The 23,521-nt window shown below is 40.7% G+C and overlaps 1 protein-coding gene across 1 annotated transcript in view; it reads left to right on the top strand.

Annotated features, from left to right (window-relative positions):
• Window positions 1-13,831, top strand: part of CPE (carboxypeptidase E) — a 70,109-nt gene extending 56,278 nt beyond the window's left edge. The window contains exons 5-9 of the mRNA XM_048509109.1: window positions 2,084-2,266; window positions 7,344-7,483; window positions 8,405-8,504; window positions 9,381-9,499; window positions 11,403-13,831. Of these exons, the coding sequence (XP_048365066.1) occupies window positions 2,084-2,266; window positions 7,344-7,483; window positions 8,405-8,504; window positions 9,381-9,499; window positions 11,403-11,501 (641 nt within the window). The 3' untranslated portion in view covers window positions 11,502-13,831. The remainder of the gene's footprint in view (window positions 1-2,083; window positions 2,267-7,343; window positions 7,484-8,404; window positions 8,505-9,380; window positions 9,500-11,402) is intronic.
• The last annotated feature ends 9,690 nt before the right edge of the window (window positions 13,832-23,521 follow it).

Raw genomic sequence — 23,521 nt, 5'->3', positions numbered from 1 at the left:
TGTGCACCTCCACAAGACCGAACACTTTCTCCTGTCTGTGACTGACAATGCAAACCTCCTCGGCTAGACTAGGAACATTTCCAACTTCAGCACCTGTTCTTTACAGGCTTCCACTGGAGGTTTGCCAGGCATCTTTTTTTCTAGCTTTTCAGAAGCAGGGTAAACCACTTGTTTTTCCAGAAAAGTTTTTCTTTTTTGAGCAGCAAGGTTGTTTAGCAACCTGTGGAATCAGAGAAGCAGACTGTACTTTTGTCTGGCTGTAACTGTTCAGCTTTTTATGATTTTATTTTTCATGAGCTTAAAGGTAAACCCCCTTGAGCATCTGGGAAGGCAGAATACGCATTTTCATATAAATAAATGAATACTATGCCATCAAACAGGAGCCCTGTGGTACAAAGTGGTAAGCTGCAGTACTGCAGTTAAAGCTCTTCTCACAACTTCAGTTCAGTCCCAACAGAAGACAGTTTCAGGGACCCAGGGCAAAGCTGACTCAGCCTTCCATCTTTCTGACATCAGTAAAATGAATACCCAGCTTGCTGGGTATAAAGTGTCGATCGCTACGAAAGACAGTGGCAAACCATCCCATAAAACAGTCTGCCTAGTAAATATCATGATGTGATGTCGCTCCGTGGGTCAGTAATCACCCATTCTTTGCTGGACTGTCATTATCTTTTTGCTGTCAAACAGTGCAGGATATGCCACATTGGAATGTGATGGAAATATTAATAGCCTAATCAAGAGCCCTGGGGCGACCAGAAACATTGCTGCTGTGGTGCTACCCTGCTGCCTCCAGAGGGATTTTCAGCAGCCAGGGAGGTAGAAAAACAAACCAAAAAATGCCCCCCCCCCCCCAACTTCTCCATTGTGCTCAGTGGTCATATGAGTGGCATCGGTCCAAATCTCAGGTCCAAACCACAGGCCACCAAATATCCAGCGGCAAAGCCAGGATGGAAGCCAACTAACGACTGCTCCACCCCCAGCCATGCCTCCAGAACACCCCTGCTTCGGCAGCAGGGCCAGTGGATACACTGATGCAGCCAGGCATCTTGGAGGGCCATGGTGCTGCTCCCTGGCAGATTTGTTCCTCCGCTGAGATAAGTGAACTGGGGAGGGCCAATTCACCGGCATTGGCCCACACCACCTCACAATGGCGATTTGGCCTTCCCCTCTGAATTTGGCCATAAGTGGAGTAATTGGGGTACAATTCTACAAACAATTCTGCTTTATATCCCTTTGAAGTAAATGGGACTGGAGTAGTCTCATGATGTGAAGAACTATAGTCTTGAAGTATTACAATACATTTGGGTGCTGTGTGGTTTCCGGGCTGTATGGCCGTGTTCTAGCAGCATTCTCTCCTGACGTTTCTCCTGCATCTGTGGCTGGCATCTTCAGGGGATCCTCTGAAGATGCCAGCCACAGATGCAGGCGAAACGTCAGGAGAGAATGCTGCTAGAACACGGCCATACAGCCCGGAAACCACACAGCACCCAAGTGATTCCGGCCGTGATAGCCTTCGACAATACATATTACAATACACATGTCAAACTGACTACATCCTGATTATGTTTCTACCTTCAAATCAAATCAAATGAAATCAGGTTTGATTTGCCTTTCCCTTATTGGCTGATTCTTGTGTTAGTCTTTTAAACTTCCTATAAAGGTGTTTCTATACGTTACATAATAAATCCTAGGTGCTCAACTTGGAGTTGCAGCCAGTAGTGGGTATATGAGTATATTTCTGTAGGCAGTGTTTGTTTCATTCACACATTACATATTAAGATTGTAAAGGGATAACTCAAAGTGTTAATATAGAATGTGATCATTAAGATTGGTCAATGAAAGACTTATATACCATGTATTCTATTTTATAAAGATCCACAGCAGAAAGTCTTCAGTATTTTACAGTGATTTGTTTCATAATACTGAAGATTTTTTTCAGAAACAGCTGAAACATGTTTGCCTAAATCTAATGCCCATGGCCTTGTTCATGTGAAACTACTCTGGAAACAGCAGCAGACATTGCCTGACATTTTCTGAGTTGTCTTCACAGCTCATGCACATATTTCTGGTGGTGTTTTCCTAGGAAGTGCTCATGAATACAGCTCCAGCCCAGATGATGCAATTTTCCAAAGCTTAGCTCGAAGCTACTCGTCCTTCAATCCAGCCATGTCTGATCCAAACAGGCCACCTTGTCGCAAGAACGATGATGACAGCAGTTTCACAGATGGAACAACTAATGGTGGAGCTTGGTACAGCGTTCCAGGAGGTTTGTATCCTAATATTGTATAATATGACACAAATAGCATGCAAGTGTTGCAACATCCCGTTTTGACTGGAGAGTAATGGGTCTTCTGAAAGGCCCACCTTCTAAACGCAATGTGAGGTGTCATCTGTGTAGGGAAGAATTGGATGACATAAGTGAAAGCTTTACTGTCTCTCTCAGTCACGCCATTGCCTGTCTACATAGTATATATTTGGAATGTGTACTAAAGTAGTTGGTAAGATTACAGTCCAGTATGGAAACAAACAAATATCCAAGATTCGTAAGGGTAGTATAAACAAACAAACAAACAAACAAACAAACAAAAAAGAACCCAAAGAATTAATTCAAAGTATTAATCAGAAAATTAGCCACCATTTCTAATAACTTGGGATCCTGGTTGTTCAGGAGATAGTTCAGTTTAAATTTAAGAGAGTAACGGCTTCTGAGGTAGGGACCATAAAAAAAGTTGCGGGCAAACAAACAACTCAACTTCAAGCAACTCTTCAAGAGTTAGGCAGTAAGTGTAAGTGCGTTTCTGATGTGTGGGTTTCAGAAACCTCCCTAGAGGTAATGTGAGAGGAAACATATTGGTTCTAACCCTGGTGACCACCCATCTCAGCTTGGGGTCAGAAAAAATATTTAAATAATCGGCTGTTCAACGTTTCCCGGGTATGATATCAAGCTGGAGGGGGGAACACAAACTCCTTGCTTTACCAATTGAAAATTGATATTCCTGATCAAATAATCGCTCCTTTATCTGGTGGAGGATCTCATTAGTGGAGAGCATATGAAGCTGGTTCCAAGTAAAACCCAGGGAAAATATATTGGTTTCAATATGGGCCCACCAGGGGGAAAACTGAAGTTCAGGAAGAGCGAGATGGATAAAGCTGTTTGAGTATTGTACTACATATTTATGTGACTACATGCAGTTTTTGAAACAAAACCAGTAGTAACTCTACAGGGGCAGAACAGGGGGCGGGGGGGGGGGGGAGCTGAAGCCACTTCTCCCGATGTGCCATGGTTGCAGACAGAAGAGTTATGCAGCCAGGCCCTTGATTGCTTTCTTTGTCTTTAATCTTTCCAGATAACTTCTATTCCCAAGTAGCCCTGAAAAGTGCAAGTTTAAGAAGCTCTAATCTGATTCTGTTATCGGTACCGAAATAGCATCTTGCTAAAAGATTATCTTGTTCTGCAATTAAACTGTGTTTTAAGTATCAGTGGCCTTTATTTTACATGAACTGGCATTTTAATCTGGATTTGTTGCAGCTTTAACTTTTTAATTCATTGCTCAGTATTGGGCACTGACTAATGGCATAAGTTTTAGCATGAAAATTAGAATTGTACACTATTCATAGGAATTATAAATGTTGTGACTCACTTAAGGTTAGTTGGGATTGGGAAATACTGTTACCTTTAAAATGGGGCATATTCATATGAAGCCAGTATCACACTGTATTAATGTTTTAGTCCAAAACACAAAATGTATCACTACAAATTTATCAGATGTTTTAAAATGCGTCTATGCTTTTAAATTCTGGGGATGACTCAAGGGTGTTGAACAGAATGAAATGAAAAAAAAATCAGGTTGTTCCCCTCCAATCAATTGGCTGGTAGATTGATTCCCTCATTCCATGGAGGAATATCACACGTTTGTGTACCTTTGGTTTGGCATAGACCCAGATTTTCCTGCATCTCTAGGCTCAGTAGCTTTTCCTAGCAAACACTACCCTTTCTTGGGAAAGTGATAATAAATAGCACCTTGTCCCAAAGCAAACAGGTCATCCAAGCTTTCTCTGCCTTGTTGGAGCAGGAGGTACTTCAGAAGAGCCAAGGAGACACTGTCTATGAACTTTTGTGCACTTCCTGCATGCTGTGTGCTTAGCAATGTGTTTTCCTGCAGTTTGCCATTTACAGGGAACTCTCCTGCTGTGAAGTGTACCCAACTGCATGGATTGACCCTTTTGCCACCCCCACCCCCACTTTCTTGTGCTATTCCTGCCAGAGGAACTGCTGTTGGGTGGGCGGGTGAAGCTTGAAGGAGCAAGAAAACCCAGGGAAAGTGAAAGGCATACTAATACCTTTTGCTTTTCAGTGTGTATGTGTGTGGGGGGTGGGGGGGTGGGGGAGGAGAGAGTTTCACTTTACTTGGTTTTGGAAACCCTGACAAGAGTCTGATCTGAGGCACGGTGAGTCCTGAAAAGGCTAAAATGTGTGCGTTATAGAGAATTACTGGTAATCCTGACTGGAATGAACACTGGCTGCAAAGCAACCCACAAGTGCATAAATGACCGACGTGTCTTCGTGTAGTTCCCTTTCAGACACTTGGCTTGAAATCCTCCCAACATTTTGTGGAACTTTTCAATATTTTGTGATTGACCTTGCCCACAACACCAGCCATGACGAGCCCTCAAAATGCATGAAAGAGCAAAAGAGCCTGGGTGTTGTATTTTACCCATGGCTTTTTAAAAAACACCAATTAATTTCTTCCCATTTAGGGGCTCCATTTCAACATGTCAGCTCCTCCCCCACACATACATCCTTTCAGCAACTGGAAGCTAAACATCACCTAAGGGACGTCTTCCAGTTTGGGGGCTCCTTTTCTGCTCCAGTTCTTCATTCACAATGAAGATTGTGACAACCCTACCATGGAGTGATTTTCTTTCTTGTTAAAATATTGTTTAAACTTACAGTCAGTTTCAATGATTAAAAATGGTTTCTGGTTCCATACATTATTGCAAGTGTAAGTAGTCTACTCATGTGTGCACTGTAGTGTGCAGACACTGTAATGTGTGCACTGTAATGTGCGAGTGTAAGTAGTCTACTCATGTGTGCACTGTAATGTGCAGAAACCATTTGGTTTCATGAAAATCTCAAGATGACCATTTTATTTCAGCAGCAGTAACCCACATTTCGAAGGTAAAACATATAACACATGCCTTATTTTCTAAAAAAAATATTATGGTCGAAATGTGTGTCCCACTTTGACAGCATCAGCAAATCCATTTAAATATGTGGCACCATCTTCTTTCCTCCCCTTTCTCCATATCAGATGTATTAGAAAGCCTGCATCTACCTCACCAAATGGGTATCCTGTGTGGTGCTTTGCAATATTCTTCTCCAGTTCAGGAACTACACAACCTGAATTTGGGCATTCATTCTGGATTCAGAAGGGGATGCACTCACAGAAACCTGCTTCCATTCATTCACCACCCCCTTTTTATTGGAGAGCATATGCTTTTGATTGGTTCACAACATCTTAAACACGCGTGACTAATAATTGTACTGTCAAACACATTTCACTGTTATATTGCCTCCATCATTTTCCCATCTTCTGTTCACCACTGGTACCATATAAGTTGCAGCGGGTGGGGATGGGGGTTTCATAATACAATTAGAAAGGACTGTCTGTTTCAAATTATTTCTTGAAGATGCACTGGGTTTGCTATTTAATTTTATATGCATGTTTTATTGCACATGTAATAACATGCTTCCTTGTTCATCTGGAAAGTATTGAACTGTACCTGGAAACTCTTTTCGACTTCTGAGAGCAGGGATTCTGAAGCCAGCTATATCCCATCAAAATCTACAGTCCAGATGTAATATCAGATTTGGTACAGTCATTATACCAAGCTGTGACTGCCAAGAAATTCATTTTATTCAACTGGCCATGTCAGTATCTACAGTTGTAGAAAGACAGTACTGCTGTGTGTTCTCCTATAACATACATCTGCTTATTTCAGTTAACTGTAGCTGATTGTTCCTTAGTTGCTTCGCTGTGCTTATCTGCACCCTTTGCTTCTCCTGCCTTCATCCAACTGTTGCACATGGAGCTTCATTGAACATTTGATAACTTCAGCAAGCCCTAACATCTGGATGCAGCTGTTTTGGGAAATTGAAAATTTTATAGGGATGCTCAAACATCTTCCAGCTTGGCTCATTTCCTATTCAGTGGCAGGGATCAGACAGCCGGTTAATTGACTGGCTGTTCAGCTGTTCCCAGTGTGTTTTTCTGTTTGGAGGAACAGTTGTAGAAAGACTTCTGCAGCCACCAGGAGTCCTAGCTGATGAGAAATCAGATGGGAATTGGCTTCTAATCTCCTGCTGGAGAAATTTTATCCTGTACCTAAAAATATTCTGAGGAGAGGGGGATCAGGATGAATCACATTGACCATCGGAAAGTTGGTTTCTTCTGTTCTCTCATCTGGGAAAAAAAATTGCTGACTTCCAGAGACTTGCTGAGATGCAGCAAAATTGTGTGTGTGTGTGAAGCCCAGCTGGTTTTCTTTCTATTCTGCTTGGGCTGCAGAGAACAGGAGAGAAAACAGCACCTTATCCTCTCCCTTGGGCAAAGTGGGGATTGAAACCATTGTATCTGTCCCCGTCCAGATTGGGGAGGTGTGGGAGAAATAAGCTCTTTCTATGCTCTCTTTTGCAATGCAGCTATTAAAATAATTGCTTTTATCCCCACCCAATATGGAGAAGAGGGCAAAGAAACAAGCTCTTCTCTGCCTTTTGCAAGTAGCATTACCTTTATCCTCATCCAGATTGGAAGGGGTGGTGGGGGGTGGGGAGGTGGAAGAGTAACAAGCCCTTTTCTCTTCCTTTTGCGGCTTCACCATATAGCTACTTTATTATGTGGCAGGTCAAAACCCAACGTACAGCTGATCCTCAATCAGCTATGAGTCAACTTTTAGCCAACAGGGAGCTGCAATGTAATGTTCTGCAGCTGTCTGAGTTGCTCGATGCAATCCAGAAGTATCCCTGATTGGCTGATGGTCTGGCCCTGAATGTTGAGCAAGGTTTGTCTGCATAACAGGTTCACTGAGATATTTGTGGCATCCCTAGTTTGTCCTGCCCATCCTTGCTCCTACCAGGAGGTGGGATTTTAAACTGGGATTCTACCAGGACTTGGAGTTCCAGTTTATATGAAGTAAGCAAACCCCAGTTCAGCTAGGTACTTCTATTTAGACAAAAAGGCTATTGATAGTACACAATGTTGACATACCTGCAGTTAAATACAACTGTAGTGTTTCATGGAAGCATTCATAGAATTTAATGCCTAAATTTCTTAATGTTGCAGGGATGCAGGACTTCAACTACCTTAGCAGCAATTGTTTCGAAATCACTGTGGAACTCAGCTGTGAAAAGTTTCCTCCTGAAGAAACTCTCAAGAGCTATTGGGAGAACAATAAGAACGCACTTATCAATTACATTGAGCAGGTAAAATGGAAGGATTGTTTTCAGTTGGTATCAAGGGTCTGCTATTTAATGAGAGAATGCGCTATCATATGGGGGAACCAAGCAACTGGATTTTCCTGTCCTTTAGCATTCCTCTGTTCAGATACATTTCTTGAGTTCAGATTTGCATTTTATCACACATTGATCTACTTTCAAAGACAGGTTCTTCGAAGCATGGTTATGTATTTAACCACAGGGGGAATACATTTGAATGAAAGTGTGCCTGAAAGAATATGACAAGGAAAATCCACATCTTCCTCTCATAAATTATTGCATGCATTAATCCATTTCAGTGATAGCAGGTCCACACTTGCAAAAGAATGCATGGATCTGCCATCTACACTGATAAGAGAGGTGGACTGACTTGCTGTATTCAACAAACTCCATAAGAAATCAGACCACTGTCTTATAAGGTTGTGTCATTAAAAACCATCTTGATAGCTTGTGTGTGTGTAAAGTGCTATGAAGTCACAACCAATTTATGGCAACCCCAGCTTTCAAGGCAGAGGTGGTTTGGCATTGCTTTCCTTTGCAGTCTTCCTTGGAGGTCTGTAAACAAAAATAATCTACCGTGATGAAAAAATATTGCCAGCAAATTATCATCACTGTACAGTAGATAATAATAATCAATGATATGGTTGTGTTTTTCTTTAGAACCCATCTGGAACACATTTTTCATTTGTCTTTTGGTGCTGGTTAAACAGTCATTTAATAGGCTCTCAAGCTAGGAAGTTGCTGGTTCAAATCTCATCAAATAGTTGAATCAGATGGCTTTACTCAGGCCCGTGTTTCTCTGCTTACTTTATATGAGGATAATGCTGGCCTATCTTAAAGGATACTAGATATTTTTGAGCCAATAAAGCCAAAATCAAAATTGAATTATAAATAATAATTATTTTTCAGATACATCGAGGGATAAAGGGTTTTGTTAGAGATCTTCAGGGCAATCCCATTGCTAATTCTACCATTTCTGTGGAAGGAATAAACCATGACATTACATCAGGTAATATGATATATTTTCAGATAAGAAGTCATTATTTATCAAATAGAAGAAGGTTGGTTTGATTTCTACCCAGTCGGACAGGTTCTTCACTGGTTGTTCATGAACTGGTGTAGGTGGAAGTGGAACTTAATGAAGTCACATTCTTATGAACATGAAAAATATTAGTTTATCTACTGAAGCCTCAACAAATAACTCTGTTGTGCACATGGGAATGTTCTGTTGCACATAAAAACCTCTTGTGTGAATTAGGTTGTTGATGCTAGGAAAATTCAGTGTGTCACTTGCTGATTTTGTATACAAAGTCTTTCTGGGTATGGAGTACGTTGGAGACACTGCTATGTCATTCTTTTATGAACCCCAAGACTACTCACATTTATTGATGCCTCTGTTGTTTATCACCACAGTGATCATTATTTTATGATTTAGCAATCAGTGTGTCCATAGTGTTTATTAGAAGTTCTTAGCTGTGTTAAATTTTAAAAGTAGGATGCCCCGTCAGTTTTAAAATGTCATTTTAGATGAGTTTACTACACTAGATCTGAAGGTAGAGCTTCCTGAACTTCTGGGACATCCCATATGGAGGATTTAGAGTGTCCTTGGCTATTACAAAGCAGCCACTATTAATTTCAGTACTTCCCATTCATAGCAAAAAAGTTCCACTGTAAATGACTTTAGCTTATATAGAACTGAGAACTAAAGTTCATTTTGAAACCTGAATGCTGTTAAAATGACAGTCCAAATAGCATAGGATACATTGTTAAATTATCAGAGTGCATGAGAAAGATAACTGATGTAGTTCTGCCTTATTTGTACCACATGATTATTATGTTTAAAAATGTTCTGGGGGGATGATCATATGTTGCATTTCTTCCTCAGCTAAGGATGGCGATTACTGGAGATTGCTTGCACCTGGAAATTATAAAGTGACAGTTTCAGCACCAGGCTATCTAGCAATAACTAAAAAAGTGGCCGTTCCTTTTAGTCCTGCCATTAGAGTAAGTGTTGATTGATTTGCATTGTTTGACAGTGAACATCCATATTTTTCTATTAGTGGTTAAATATAGTATACCAGTAATATGATACCTAGAAAACTTCCCTACCTCTGTGCGCAATTCAGTATTCAAGACTTCTGTTTTTAATATTTCTATTTTAGAGACAAAATCTATGGATCACATCTACAAAGTGCAAACCATAATGTTTTTAAGCATTAAATGAGAACCAGATTATGTACTTTAGTGATAGCCAACATCCAGCCAGTTAAGAAGTTTGAATTCCTGATAGCATGACAAATTTTCTGTTGTTTCAGTTATGGCTTAGGCAAAGCATTATATATATTAAATAAATACATGAAACAACCATTATGTGATTAGATTCTAGTATATTGTCCCTTTAGCATGATTCTATGCACTCAAGATTGGGGTCAAATAGGGTTGCCAGATGTCTGGCAAAAATCTGTTCTGTCCCTTTGATAAAGGCTTAATGGGATGCGATATAATACACTTCCATTCCATGAGAGGCTTCAGGTGTGTGTTATCAAATATTAAGTCTCTGTTAAAGGGGCAGGACATTTTTCTCCAGGCTTGTTGTCAACCCTAGGGTTGAGACAAAGGCTTCTGCTATTAGTAATTCACATGGTCTCTTGTGTTAAGTAGTCATTGCCTTCAGTATAACTGTGTCGCCACAGCCCAAGAAATGGCTAAACTCCTAAATGCGGTCTTCCTAGAGCAGTTCTAGGTAATCCATATGTGGCCCTGCCAAACTACCATCTAGTCTCAAAGAACAGGAACCACTAGCGCCTCTATCAAGGACAGTTATCCCTGAGGCAGCCACCCCTTCTCTTTCCTGCCAAAATTGGGATAACAGTAGAGCCTCCATTTGGCGTTTACATTGCTGCTTCAGCAGCATGTACTCCTGACATCTCCAAAAAGTGTTTGGCTCTGCTTCGCTCTTAACAACACTTTCAGAAGCACAACAGGACCTGAAATTTGAAACAGATTATGGGGCTTCGGGAGGGATGCGACAGTATCCAGCTTTGTGAGAGCAGCTGCTGATTATTGTGCTGCATTCTATAGTTTCAGAAGGTAGCCATGCTGGTCTGTCATAGAAGAGCTAGACTTGAATCCAGTAACACCTTAGAGACCAACAGATTTTCAGGATACAAGCTTTTGAAAATCAAAACCCCTTGGTATCGGAAAAAAGCAGCTGTGACTCTCAAAAGCTTATACCTTAAAATCTTGTTGGTCTCTATAGTGCTACTGAACTTAAATCTAGCTCTGCTGCATTTTCTGTACTTCACATGAGGTAAGCTATCTCAACCACTTGAGATTATGGGAAGAAAATCTAATTAAAGATATTTTCAGTGGATTAATCTTTTACTGTGTGGCTAACCATACAGCTGAAGATAATTTCATTTGTATTTGCTACTAAAATCCGGTGATATTTGATCAACAAATCATATAGGGAAACTTTTAACATAATATAGGAATACATCCCTCAGATCTTACTTAATAAAGACTTGGATTCTGTGTATTGTCGAAGGCTTTCACGGCCGGAATCACTGGGGTGCTGTGTGGTTTCTGGGCTGTATGGCCGTGTTCTAGCAGCATTCTCTCCTGATGTTTCGCCTCCATCTGTGGTAGGAATGGAGTATATATACTGTGAGGTCAAAAGGTGAGGCCATCTGAATAGAGTAGCCTGGCATGTGAGTCACAGAGAAGTCTGTAGCATGGGATGTGACTTGGAATTCTGTCCACTGCATTAGTCATTTTTGTCCTAAAGAGTTTTAAGAATCCATTTGAACCCATAATGTGGTGTGTGTAAGTTTACAGAAATCTTTATTATTTCTTTATTGATTTAAAATATTTTATACCACTTTTTCTTATTACTTCTTTTGCCTAGGTTGACTTTGACCTGGAATCCTTGCAGGAAAGAAAAGAAGAAGAAAAGGAAGAATTAATGGAATGGTGGAAGATGATGTCAGAAACTCTGAATTTTTAAGCAGAAGCTCTGAATTTATAGCTTTTAATCTATTATGTGTTGACTAAGTATAATGTACTGTGCAAAGTCCCTATATTTTAGATTTTGAGTAGCTTGCAATATCTTCATTTTTGAATATATTTTTTAAAAAACTCAGTCATTTGTTTTACGTAAAAACATATTACTAGGTGCTTTCAAGTTATCATCTACTATCCTACATATTCCACGAGGGGAAAAATACCTGACTGAATGTTTCATCCAGCTAATTCAAACAAGTTTATGTTTATTTCATTTGCAAATCCTGAACGTGTAGATTGTAAGCACATAAAAAACTAATTATAATTAGCAGTCACTTGCAGACCTGGCTACCCATATTTAGCAAGGCAAGTGAACATTTGTTTCACAAAATAATGGCACTGAAAAGTATACAATAAGAATGTGGTGTTGTAAGTAATGCTTTACTACAATGTAAATTTGTTTTATGTCTTGTGTAAAATAAGAATCATGTGTACCTGGTTTCATTTCTTCACATATAAAATATCTTTTTATTAATCTTATATAATTAACAAGAAATAGTGCAATGTTTCCTTTGTTCCATCCAACAATATTCCCAAACAATTTCGTAACCAGATTAAAATTTTAAGATGATTAAAGAAGGATCATGTTGAGCAATTGTTATTATGAAGTGTGCGCTGTGCGCTGTGCGCTGTGGTCCTGTTTGTCTGTGATGTGTACAGTTGAGTAGACATGAATTTGCATGGGAAGATCTCAGTGTCATTTGCATGAAGAGCAAGATGTTCATTTGAAAACTCTCTGATATCTTGCAGCTTTAAAAGTGGACTCAATATTCAAGGTACCCCATATGGACTGAGAAGTCCAGCTCCCAGTATGTTCAAACATTTGCAGAACTTCCAAGCTTCACGGGCTAAAATGAACACATGGGGGGAGTTTAGTGTCTGTGCCCATAAACACTGCTCCATGAAAATGAGTAGGATTGCCATCGGTGGCAAATCAGCAGAGATAGTGCTTCATGTCTCTTCAATGATGTTCTTCCTGTGAGAACACTAGAGTATTTTATTAGAGTGGTAATGGGAGGCACCAGTCACATTATTTTACTTGTTAGTTGGTACAACTGCAAAACTTTGGGTCAGATTGCAAATCCTAAATTAACTTTTTGTGTACAAAGAGATGATCAAAACTAAGCTGAATTTCAGGATTTTCTTTTTAAAAAAATATTTTATTATAACAAGTCATTTTTAAATCATAAAGTCCTTCAACTCTCATTAGCATTAGCTTTGGTCACCACCCTATAAACACATGCATGTACATCTCTACACAAAGTAGCTTAAAAGTAGGAAATTTATATTGTAGTAGCACTTTTACTATGACGCTGAAATTATTAGACTTAAGCAAAGATGAAAAATTACCCATTTAAGTGGCAAGAATGTAAGTCTGAACTTTGTAAGTCATTGACTCGACTCTATAAATTTTCCCTTTTGATTCTAAGCTAGAAAATACGGTGGTATGGAGTAATGTATCCAGTTTGGCTATGCAGTAGATGTCTGTGGCAAGTATAGTGCTGACATTATACTGCTGAGACTCAGAGTGGATTTGTAGTATGTGTATTTATTTTATCTTATTTTCATGTAGGTGTGATGGTGTAGAACTGTAAACAGTTGCTTTTGGTTTTTCTTGGTGTATGCTTGCTATAAGAGAGTTGAAAACTGCTAACTGCTTCAACTATCCCAAACCTTGCACCATAGCAAGGGACCACAGTTCAGCAGTGGAGCTCCTGTTTTGCATGCAGAAGATCTTAGCTTTGATCCTGCACATTTTCATTTAAAAGGATCTTAGGTAGCTGGGTTGGGCAAGACTTCTTGATATGATCCTGGTGGGACATTGCTAGCCAGAGTAGCTAGCACTAGGCTAGGTGAACAAACAGTCTGATTTAGTTTATGGTGGCTTCATGTACTAAGATGTTCTACTACGGTTGAAGAACCACTTAAGCAGAATTTAATCTAGTTACATTATTAAAGCAAGCCATATTATTAAAGAAGTTTATGGTGCAAGAAATTCAATGTGGAGTCATTGGTTCAAGAAACATACTGTACCATTATTCAATAAATAAGGTATTTACAATGTAAAACGAGTGATTAATTTGCAATATAAAGGACGCTTGACTGTCACATTTATGTATAGATGGCATGGTCTCTCTTTTATATGGTTATAATATTTTCACATTATATCCAAACTGTGATGGATAGACAGGGTTAGTAGCAGTGAGCCCTGCGCATTTTTTTTGTTACGTTGCAAATGTTGAAATGCAAATAAATAGCTTCCGGTTATTTTTTTTAAAGCATGACCATTTTACTATATTTTGAAATGTGTGGGACTGAGTAAGCTACATAGTGAAAGTTAATTAATATATTTCATGGGATGCACATGCTGTCAAATCAGGGTCTCTTACAAGCACTTCTGTTGGCAGGTAAGTCTCCTGTACATTAAGGAACCTGACAGAGAGTTGGAATTTGTGTTGTCAAAAATTCAGTGTGGTGACTAACCCTATAGGAAGATCATGTGCTTGTCAGACCAGTGGGTAAGTTGTAAACTTCATATTGTTACTCGATAAAAAAGATATTGGAATTCTTGAAACGGGCACCCCAAACATCTCAGCTAAGACGATAATGGACATTCATTTTCTATATATTTTCTATATAGGGGTTAAGAACTTTTACAGATATCAGGAATACTTCTGTTTTCGGCTTCAATATACCTAAATCTGAAGAACAGCATTTTTTTTTTATGCATACTCCTAGTTTGCACTATACTGTTTTGTTTGGCTGTGCATTCAAATACACATCCACTTGCCACATATAAATACCTCTTTGAAGTTCAATTAAAGTTGGATCTGGGTAGTTTCCTTCTGTTCAGTAGGAAGAGCTTTAAGAAATCATTTGCACAGTGATCCACAAACCATCTAGATAGATGTATTGTTGAAGGCTTTCACGAGTGGAATCACTAGGGTGTTTGTGGTTTCTGGGCTGTGTGGCCGTGTTCTAGCAGCATTTTTTTCCTGACGTTTCACCTGCATCTGTGGCTGGCATCTTCAGAGGAGATGAATATAGAGTTTACCACTTTAAAAGAACTAGGCCAGAGTATACAAGTCAAAGATTGAAACCTAGTGGTGTTAGTGTACAAGTGAGGACCCATGAGATTCATGGGGGAAAGGGTCCCATCATCCTACTACTTTCTTTCACTCACCCTCCCCTTTATTCCATTATTTCTGTTGCCTCCCTTGCACTCCACCAGAGCAATCTTGCTCAGGGTTCTGCTGTGTTCCCAACCATTTGTCTATACTCTAGCTGACCTGCCCATCCCATCACACCATTTGTTTGCACACTGGCCAGCCTGCACTCCTGCCTTACCACCTCTTCCTCCACCTGAATTAATGATTGATATAGAGGGGCATTAGGGGATCCTGCTTTGTCTGCCTCCCTTTCTGCAGTGCTGCCACTATTTTTTCATCCCCCCCCATGCTCTGCACACCCATTTGTCCTCCTCCCCTCTTGAGAGCAATGATGGGGCTGCAGCAACTCTAATGCCTCCCTTCCCTTGCTTGCCTATAGCCCACTCTACCTATTTGGATCAAGTGGTGGTTTCCCCTCTTCTGACATCTTCCACACATGGCAAGGAGGGTGGATGCTGATGGACTAGTGGAGAAGCATTGTCTGCATAAGCACTCATAATACACCTCTGGTTTTTTTTTGGGGGGGGGGAGCACATTATTCCCCTGTTAAGTTGTCATATTTTTCTAAAAATCTGGAGGGTTTCAAAGTTTGTATAACAATTTCCTTTCTTCCTTCATTGCCCAATTCACAGGTCTATTATGACAACATGGGGAGCTTGTTGAGTATTAGTTACAGGAAACGGCACTGGAAAAAAAAAAGGCTAATTCGAACTTGTTGTGCATCAATAGAGGCATAACAGCCAAATCACAAGATGTCATAGACGCACAGTATTGTGTACATTATTGGCATGCCACACAGTGATCACATTTGTAGTGCCCTCCTAACTTTAGAAGTTCTGCGTTTCCTGCTATGGAAATAGGACCTTATCAACTTGTTGCCCAAATTCATAGACCTTTTAAGACTCATTAAAGGGGTCTGTTCACAAACAGTCATTGATCAAAGGCTGGTATTTGTGACATGCTTAATCCTGTTACTAAATGAACCACATGAGCATGAACTAGCCCCTATAGGAAGCGAAACTAAAAATGCCTTGTGCCCTCCAGCAACTACTTTGGTGAACCCCCAGAGTTTTCTGGTCAGGCACAAATACTAATCAGAACCACTGCAACTAACATTCAGGTGAAGGGAGGGACTCCTGGCTATCCAGGTTGGACTTTTCATAGCTCAAAGGCGCACAAGCTGGTGGGATGGGACAAGCTGGCCACACTTGGATCGAGGGTGAGCTCCCTCTTTTGATTGCAAACCAGGAATCTGTCTGGTGCCACTGCCACACCAGCCACCAACTCTGTTTATGCTGCCACCTCCCTGCCAGCAGCAGTTTGGTGTAGTACAGGAGTGCAGGGAGCCCTTTGAAGTGAAGAATGGGACTCTTGCTATTATTGCACTCAAAACCAAGGAGGACGCACTGAGACATTCTCACATAAATACACAGAGGGCCAAAGGTCACCTTCTTGGTGGGAGGGAGGGTGCCTTTGGGTGTTTCTGCACAGTGGCGGAAACGCACCTCCACTGGCATAAATTATGCAGGTGGAGGCTTGGGGACTGCTCGCATGGTAACATGCGAGCATCCCCAAAGATCTGCCGAACCAGTTCGGCCCCTCCACTGACCTTTCCATCCAATGCTGCTCTGGAGGGCTGGAGGGACATGCCCACGCTGCCCTCGGATCTCCAGGGGTCAGAGGGCAGCGTGGGTATGTCCCTCCAGTCCTCCAGAGCAGCATTGGACGGGAAGGTCAGTGGAAAGGATGGGAAAAGCGGCGTCTTCCTGCTGGTGCTGTTTGCACCACGCCAGCAGGAAGATGCCGCTCGGGGCCAGCCAGGACGGCCTCCTGTGCGAACAGCACCCCAAGGGACAGTGTTTTCACCATCCCTAGGGTGCTGTTATTTGCCCATGTGGAAACAGCCCCTGATTTGGGAAGGTGGATGGGCCAGGGGACACTCCCCCCACATTTCCAAACCAAAAAGGAAATCCATGTATCCCATGGGGGAAACGAAGACAGGAGGAAACTACTGTCTTTAGGCTGCTTCATGAATGGCTTTTTTGCTTCCTTGTAGCAACTGCATTTTTTTAAATGGTGCGTGTCCTTTTGGTCTAGGCTTACCAATTGCTTAGGCTCAAACCAGGATGATTGCCAACTGGATGGGACACCAGGACAGACCCTTTAAACTGAGACTGCCCTGGTCAAACTGAGATGTATGGTAAGGAGAAGGCAGTAAAATAATCACTTCACCAACTGCTTCTGTTTTTCCACTTAACCCAATACAACATACTCCTATATAAGTAACTGTGATAGTGAAACAACTTAAACTTAATACAATCACCAACTGCTTCTGTTTTTCCACTTAACCCAACATAGTATGTAAGTATCTGTGATAGTGAAACACCTTAAACTTCATACAAAACAATTTTGTGTTTTTGAGAGCATCTTTGTCAAATGTCTGATGGACACTTCTGAACATTCAATGAGACACTCACAAAAATATGCATTTGTGCAAATTAAAAAATTAAAAATCACTCTCTACTTTCACCCTTTCTTCAAGAAGAGTAGGATGGTGTGCATGTGACCCAACAATGGTACTGGCTAATGGAAGAGAGCAATACTTTATACTGATTTATTGCTTTTCTGTCTCTAAAGAGAAGCATTTTAGTAAGATCCAGGGGCTACAGTGGGAGGAAGGAAAACAGGGAAGTTCTGTTTAGAGAAGTGCCTTCATGGTGTAGTGGTTAGAGTGCTGAACTTGGTCCTGAGAGATCAATTTTTCAAGTCCTCACCCTGTGATGGAAGCTTGCTGGAGGACCTTGGGCTGATCATGCACTCTTTGCCTAACTTACCTCAAGTAAGTACCCTTTGATGCCCTATACCATGTTATTATGTCATCTCCAGCACTGCCGGCATTGTAGTTCCATCTTTGGCAGCCTTGGGACCAGTATATCAAATGTAATTAATAATAATAATAATAATAATAATAATAATAATAATAATAATAATAATAATAATAATAATAATAATAATAATAATAAGTATGAGGATAGCATGGATAAGGGGAGAATGTGGGTCCCATATCCCTACTGAGAAAAAGAGGGTATAAATGAATTTAACTAACTAATTAATTAATATCTAGTAAGGTATATGGGTGAAAATACGTTATGTCAGACAATGCACATTTTCTATTTTGACTTCCATATTGCTCATCTTTTACCCTTTAGATTTCTGCATATACAGGTGGAATTTTACAACTGTGCTTCTCAGCCTTTTATATCTTACATCTCACCAATCACTTTGCTGGAGAAACTGGTTCCTACCACAGCAGAAACAAAGAACCCACTTTCTCCAAGGACATTTATATGCTTACAGGAATTCTGTTATTATGTTTATAATTTACATTGAATGTTAAAGACATTAAAAATTAAAGAAGCTCAATGTATAATCTCTGGAAGGTAGGGTGAGCAAAAAGTGGCATATCAAAGACACTTGTTGGTGGCAGAGAAAGCAGAAGAAACGTCTGGTGCCCAAGGTTACAATCAGCACAGCAACCCTATTTATGCTATGCTCAATGATCACTAGATGGCAGTGTAAATCTGCATACAAAGATACAGCAACTGATAGTATGCTGAGATTTTCTTCAGATAAACTTAAACAATGAAGTACTGGACCATATTTATTTACATACAGTTATCATGAGTGAAATACAAGGAGAAGTGAATGGACTGTGATATACAGTTCCTAACAATCTAGTGAAAGGTTTATATTCCATGGAAGGAGAGTGCCTGAAACACCTTTGGTAATTTTGCCTCTGCCCTTTAAATATCATTCTCCACCAAAGTTCCCTCTTCATTTCTGTGTTTTCCCAGACACAGATCATGTCCTGAGGTAGGAAGAGAGTACTGCCTTTCACTCTGGCCATACAGTAGATCTTCAGAGTGGTATTTATCTATTTTAAATATTTGCAATCTGCACTCTTCTTATGTCAACAGCAATAGCCCTTCACATCAGCCTTGATGCCGATGTGTATACATGCTGTGGTAGTTGGCAAGTGGCTATAAGAAGAGCCACAGTCAGCCCTGCTGGAACTGGTAAACAGAGCCAGGGATGGACTCAGAGGAACTGGAGCCACCTCCTGCTTAAGGAATGACTTTGGCAGAGTATATAAAGAGTTATCCACACCGCGGGGCCAGGGAAGAGTGAAAGCTGAAGTTAAAGGCCTAGTAGGTGCTGGATGGCAAGATCTCTCTTTCATCTTCCCCTGCCACTCTCTTACATATGATTCAGGCCATACCTAGAAAAAATGCTGTATTTAGTTGCATAAAAACCAATGCAATTGTCTTGTCCCTCAAATCAATGTAGGCCTTTTCTAAGTGAGTCGTTTACAACGTATATTGCTGCCAAATGGTAACAATTTTTTCCTTTGAATTCTGCACATCTTTCCTTCTTTTTGGATCCAGAAATGTTTCTCCTTCACTTTTCCTCCACTGCTTTCCTGAGCCCTTTAAACCTGTTTTTTTTAATCTATCTCTTGAGCTATCTTCCCTTGAGTGTGTGATCATATTTAAATGGTCTTTATTTCTCACCCCACCAAACATCTGGCCCTTATTTATGCCCTGTGTAGTTGTCCAACTTCCACATCAGTCATTTTCTCCTCTCTCTTCCTCTGTTTTCAAAAGGATTTTTAAAAATTCTTTCAAACTAGCAATGTAATGTCAGGGGCAATTGAATCAGCTTTGTCAATTTTATATTGAATAAGCAATGTAATGTTCGGTCACAGAGTGATTTTGAAGTTGGGGGGAGATTGCATGAACAATAGAACACTGAGACTCTGAGGCAATTCAAAAAATTACTAGCAATAATCGTTGTATGTAATCGGGGACTGCTGCAGTAATCATGGTGTGTTTGGCTGGAAACACAATTTGGCTGGAAAATGTGGTTCTTTTTGTAGGGGGTGGACTACATGTTTCTGTTCCTTCAGGTAATGGTGCTTGCTCCAGGAGTTAACTTCCACTTTGGCTTGGTAGTTATCAATAGTAGAAATGAAGGCTGATACATTTTTTTAGTTGCTGCTTAAGAACATAAGAACATAAGAACAAGTCAGCTGGATCAGACCAGAGTCCATCTAGTCCAGCTCTCTGCTACTCGCAGTGGCCCACCAGGTGCCTTTGGGAGTTCACATGCAGGATGTGAAAGCAATGGCCTTCTGCGGCTGTTGCTCCTGAGCACCTGGTCTGTTAAGGCATTTGCAATCTCAGATCAAAGAGGATCAAGATTGGTAGCCATAAATTGACTTCTCCTCCATAAATCTGCCCAAGCCCCTTTTAAAGCTATCCAGGTTAGTGGCCATCACCACCTCCTGTGGCAGCATATTCCAAATACCAATCACACGTTGCGTGAAGAAGTGTTTCCTTTTATTAGTCCTAATTCTTCCCCCCAGCATTTTCAATGAATGCCCCCTGGTTCTAGTATTGTGAGAAAGAGAGAAAAATTTCTCTCTGTCAACATTTTGTACCCCATGCATAATTTTATAGACTTCAATCATATCCCCCCTCAGCCGTCTCCTCTCCAAACTAAAGAGTCCCAAACGCTGCAGCCTCTCCTCATAGGGAAGGTGCTCCAGTCCTTCAATCATCCTTGTTGCCCTTCTCTGCACTTTTTCTATCTCCTCAATATCCTTTTTGAGATGCGGCGACCAGAACTGGACACAGTACTCCAAGTGCGGTCGCACCACTGCTTTATGACAATCTTTGCAGTTTTATTATCAATTCCTTTCCTAATGATCCCCAGCATAGAGTTTGCCTTTTTCACAGCTGCCATGCATTGAGTTGACATTCCCATGGAACTATCAACTAAGACGCCCAGATCCCTTTCCTGGTCTGTGACTGATAGCACTGACCCTTGTAGCCTGTATGTGAAGTTTGGATTTTTTGCCCCTATGTGCATCACTTTGCATTTTGCTACATTGAACTGCATTTGCCATTTCTTAGCCCACTCACCTAATTTATCAAGGTCCGCTTGGAGCTCTTCGCAATCCTTTGTGGTTCTCACCACCCTACACAATTTGGTATCATCTGCAAACTTGGCCACCACGCTACCCACCCCTACTTCCAGGTCATTTATGAATAGGTTAAAGAGCACTGGTCCCAAAATGGATCCTTGGGGGACACCACTCCCTACATCTCTCCATTGTGAGAACTTCCCATTTATACCCACTCTTTGCTTCCTGTTTCTCAACCAGTTTTTAATCCATAGGAGGACTTCCCCTCTTATTCCTTGAAATTCCTTCAAAATGTAAGTCTGCAGTAACACTAAAATGCCTGCACAAAAGAAAAAAAAGGGAAGGGTTGTTCTTCTGCATCATGGAAGACATCCCACAACCAGAAGAGGAGAGCCAAGCTGAGAAACATTAATTTCACATTTAAGCCTGGTCCATGTTCCAGTTTGCTATGAAATAAGAAGTAGAATGAAGTCTTGGGTTCATGCTAGTCTTTCTTTCCAGGAGTATAGAATGCAGCTTGTTTGGATGCACGTTAGGAATGAGACCAACTTGATCTGATTCAAATAACCCCATTTTGATTTTGTTTCTTGTAAACAGGGTTTTTTTTAACCTGGTTTTTGTGCTGGTGAAAGAGGAAGGAAGAACCCTGTTTCATGCTCTGCGGATTATGACACTCTGTAGCTGTTCAGGATGGCAGTGGGGGGCTACAGTAAGGATGGGACCCAGACAAAATCCTTGTGCCAATGGAAAAGTTGATGCAAGGAGAAATGAGGGAAAGTCTATTAACAGAAAGCTAGCGCCAGCTGATGTCCATCTAGACTGGCTATTTTCCCTTCTCTTCCTGCAGATATTTTTGCCTGAGTAGGGCAAGCCATGGGCACAATCTAGAGCACAAGAGCCAAAAGGGTTCTTGGGTCAGGACCTTCAATGGTCATCCTGCACATATGTTTGCTTTTAGTTTATGTAGTTTGGATTTTCCTCCTCTTTTTGAAAGTGCCCCCCCCCCAGTAATTAAACCAACAAATCTCCGGTATTTTCACACTTTCCTACAACTTATACCATTTACCATGTGTTCAAAGCACAATGTGTTATCAATATGGTATTGAAGCATTAAGTATTCTTAGGACAGTTTAAGAGAAAAATATGAAGAAAATACATGTTTTATAACAGTCTTAATATTATTACTCTTGAGCATCTTTACAAGATACCCTGTTTCCCCTAATATAAGACATCCCCGAAAAATAAGACATAGTAGAGGTTTTGCTGAAGTGCGAAATATAAGGCATCCCCCAAAAGTAAGACATAGCAAAGTTTTTGTTTGGAAGCATGCCCGACAAACAGAACACAGAAAAATAAGACATCCCCTGAAAATAAGACATAGCGCATCTTTGGCAGCAAAAATTAATATAAGACACTGTCTTATATTCGGGGAAACATGGTACTAGATTCACAGACCAACCCCATTCATGTTTCCTTAGAATTACATCTTATGGAGTTTTATTTCTAAGGAGATGTGTTTAGTATTGCATCCTTAGCCTTGCTAGGTACTAATCTTTCTAGTCTGGATCCAAAGATGCCCCTCATTGAGCAGGACTACCTTCATAGGTGGTAGGGTATCTTTTGATCCGAATCTGTTTCTGATTATCATACTGTTCTCTGTCAGATAAAGCTTACATGTTTTTATGTCCTTTTAAAGCCAATAAAATGCAGCAAAAAGTTTAGAATTTTTTTAAAAACATAGTGGATGGTCTGGAGATGTTAGGAAGGTCATACAGCTCATGAGCATCTCTCACAGAACCAGGAGGAACAATGTAATGCTTTGGGAAGTCAAATGCTTGCTCTAAAATAAAACTGTAGAATCCATGTGTTGAAGGAACTGTGGGATCACTCATGTCTCCAGGTGACGATTCTGTATGCCACCACCAGGTTAACGTTTTCCTGAAATTATGGATTGCAAGTTTCTTATTTTAAAGGGTCATTCTTTATCCTGCACATTTTCAGGTATGTACCTTTCTCTTATTCTAATCCAGTAATTTCATGAAACATAGCCAACAACCTCTACAGATACAGCAGCTTCAGTACCCCACCTTTTTTTGGTTCTTGAAAGGTTGCTTTGGCAACCATTTCTAGCTATTTCAAGGTGTCTGTTGTCAGCCAGCACCTATACTCAGGGCAGAAGTCGATGCTATGACAACTCTTGCAGAACAGGCATCATTCCATGCTTGGCAATCTCTAATGTGACATATGCTTAGTTGCTATCCTATGTGTTCTCCCTTCACCATCACCTAATGTGGGGAAATACCCATTGTAATGAATGGTATCATGCTACAAGTTGTGTTATCAGCAAGACATGGGGAAAGCACAGTATAGTGAGTGACAACACCACATCTCTTATAATATCTAGTCCCTTGCAGTGTTGTAAGTCATTAGCAAATAAGACACAGTGCTTTAAATGACTTTCTGCTGGTTACAGGCATGCATGAAAAAGCATGAAGGTGCTTTATACCAGGCCAGACCATTGGTTTAATAAAGTCAATGTTGTCTACTTTGGGTGGCAGTGGTTCTAGGGAGTCTCAGGCTGGGGTCTTCCACACCACTTGCTCCCTGATGCTGGGGACTGAAGAGGTTCCATGACTGAGCCACATCCCCACCCCAATGCAAATGTTTGCCAATATTAGCTGCCAAACGTTTGGTCTGAATAACAATGGCAGCAGAACCCATATCTTTTGTTTAAGACAAGGCACCACAGCAAGGGCTCTCAGCAAGTTTACTCATTTGATTTCAGTATCAAAGCAGGGAGCATAAAAG

This window comes from Sphaerodactylus townsendi, linkage group LG10, assembly GCF_021028975.2.
Source record: "Sphaerodactylus townsendi isolate TG3544 linkage group LG10, MPM_Stown_v2.3, whole genome shotgun sequence".
Lineage (NCBI taxonomy): Eukaryota > Metazoa > Chordata > Lepidosauria > Squamata > Sphaerodactylidae > Sphaerodactylus > Sphaerodactylus townsendi.
Note: the sequence above shows the minus strand (reverse complement) of the source record. Positions and strands in the feature narration are given on the sequence as shown.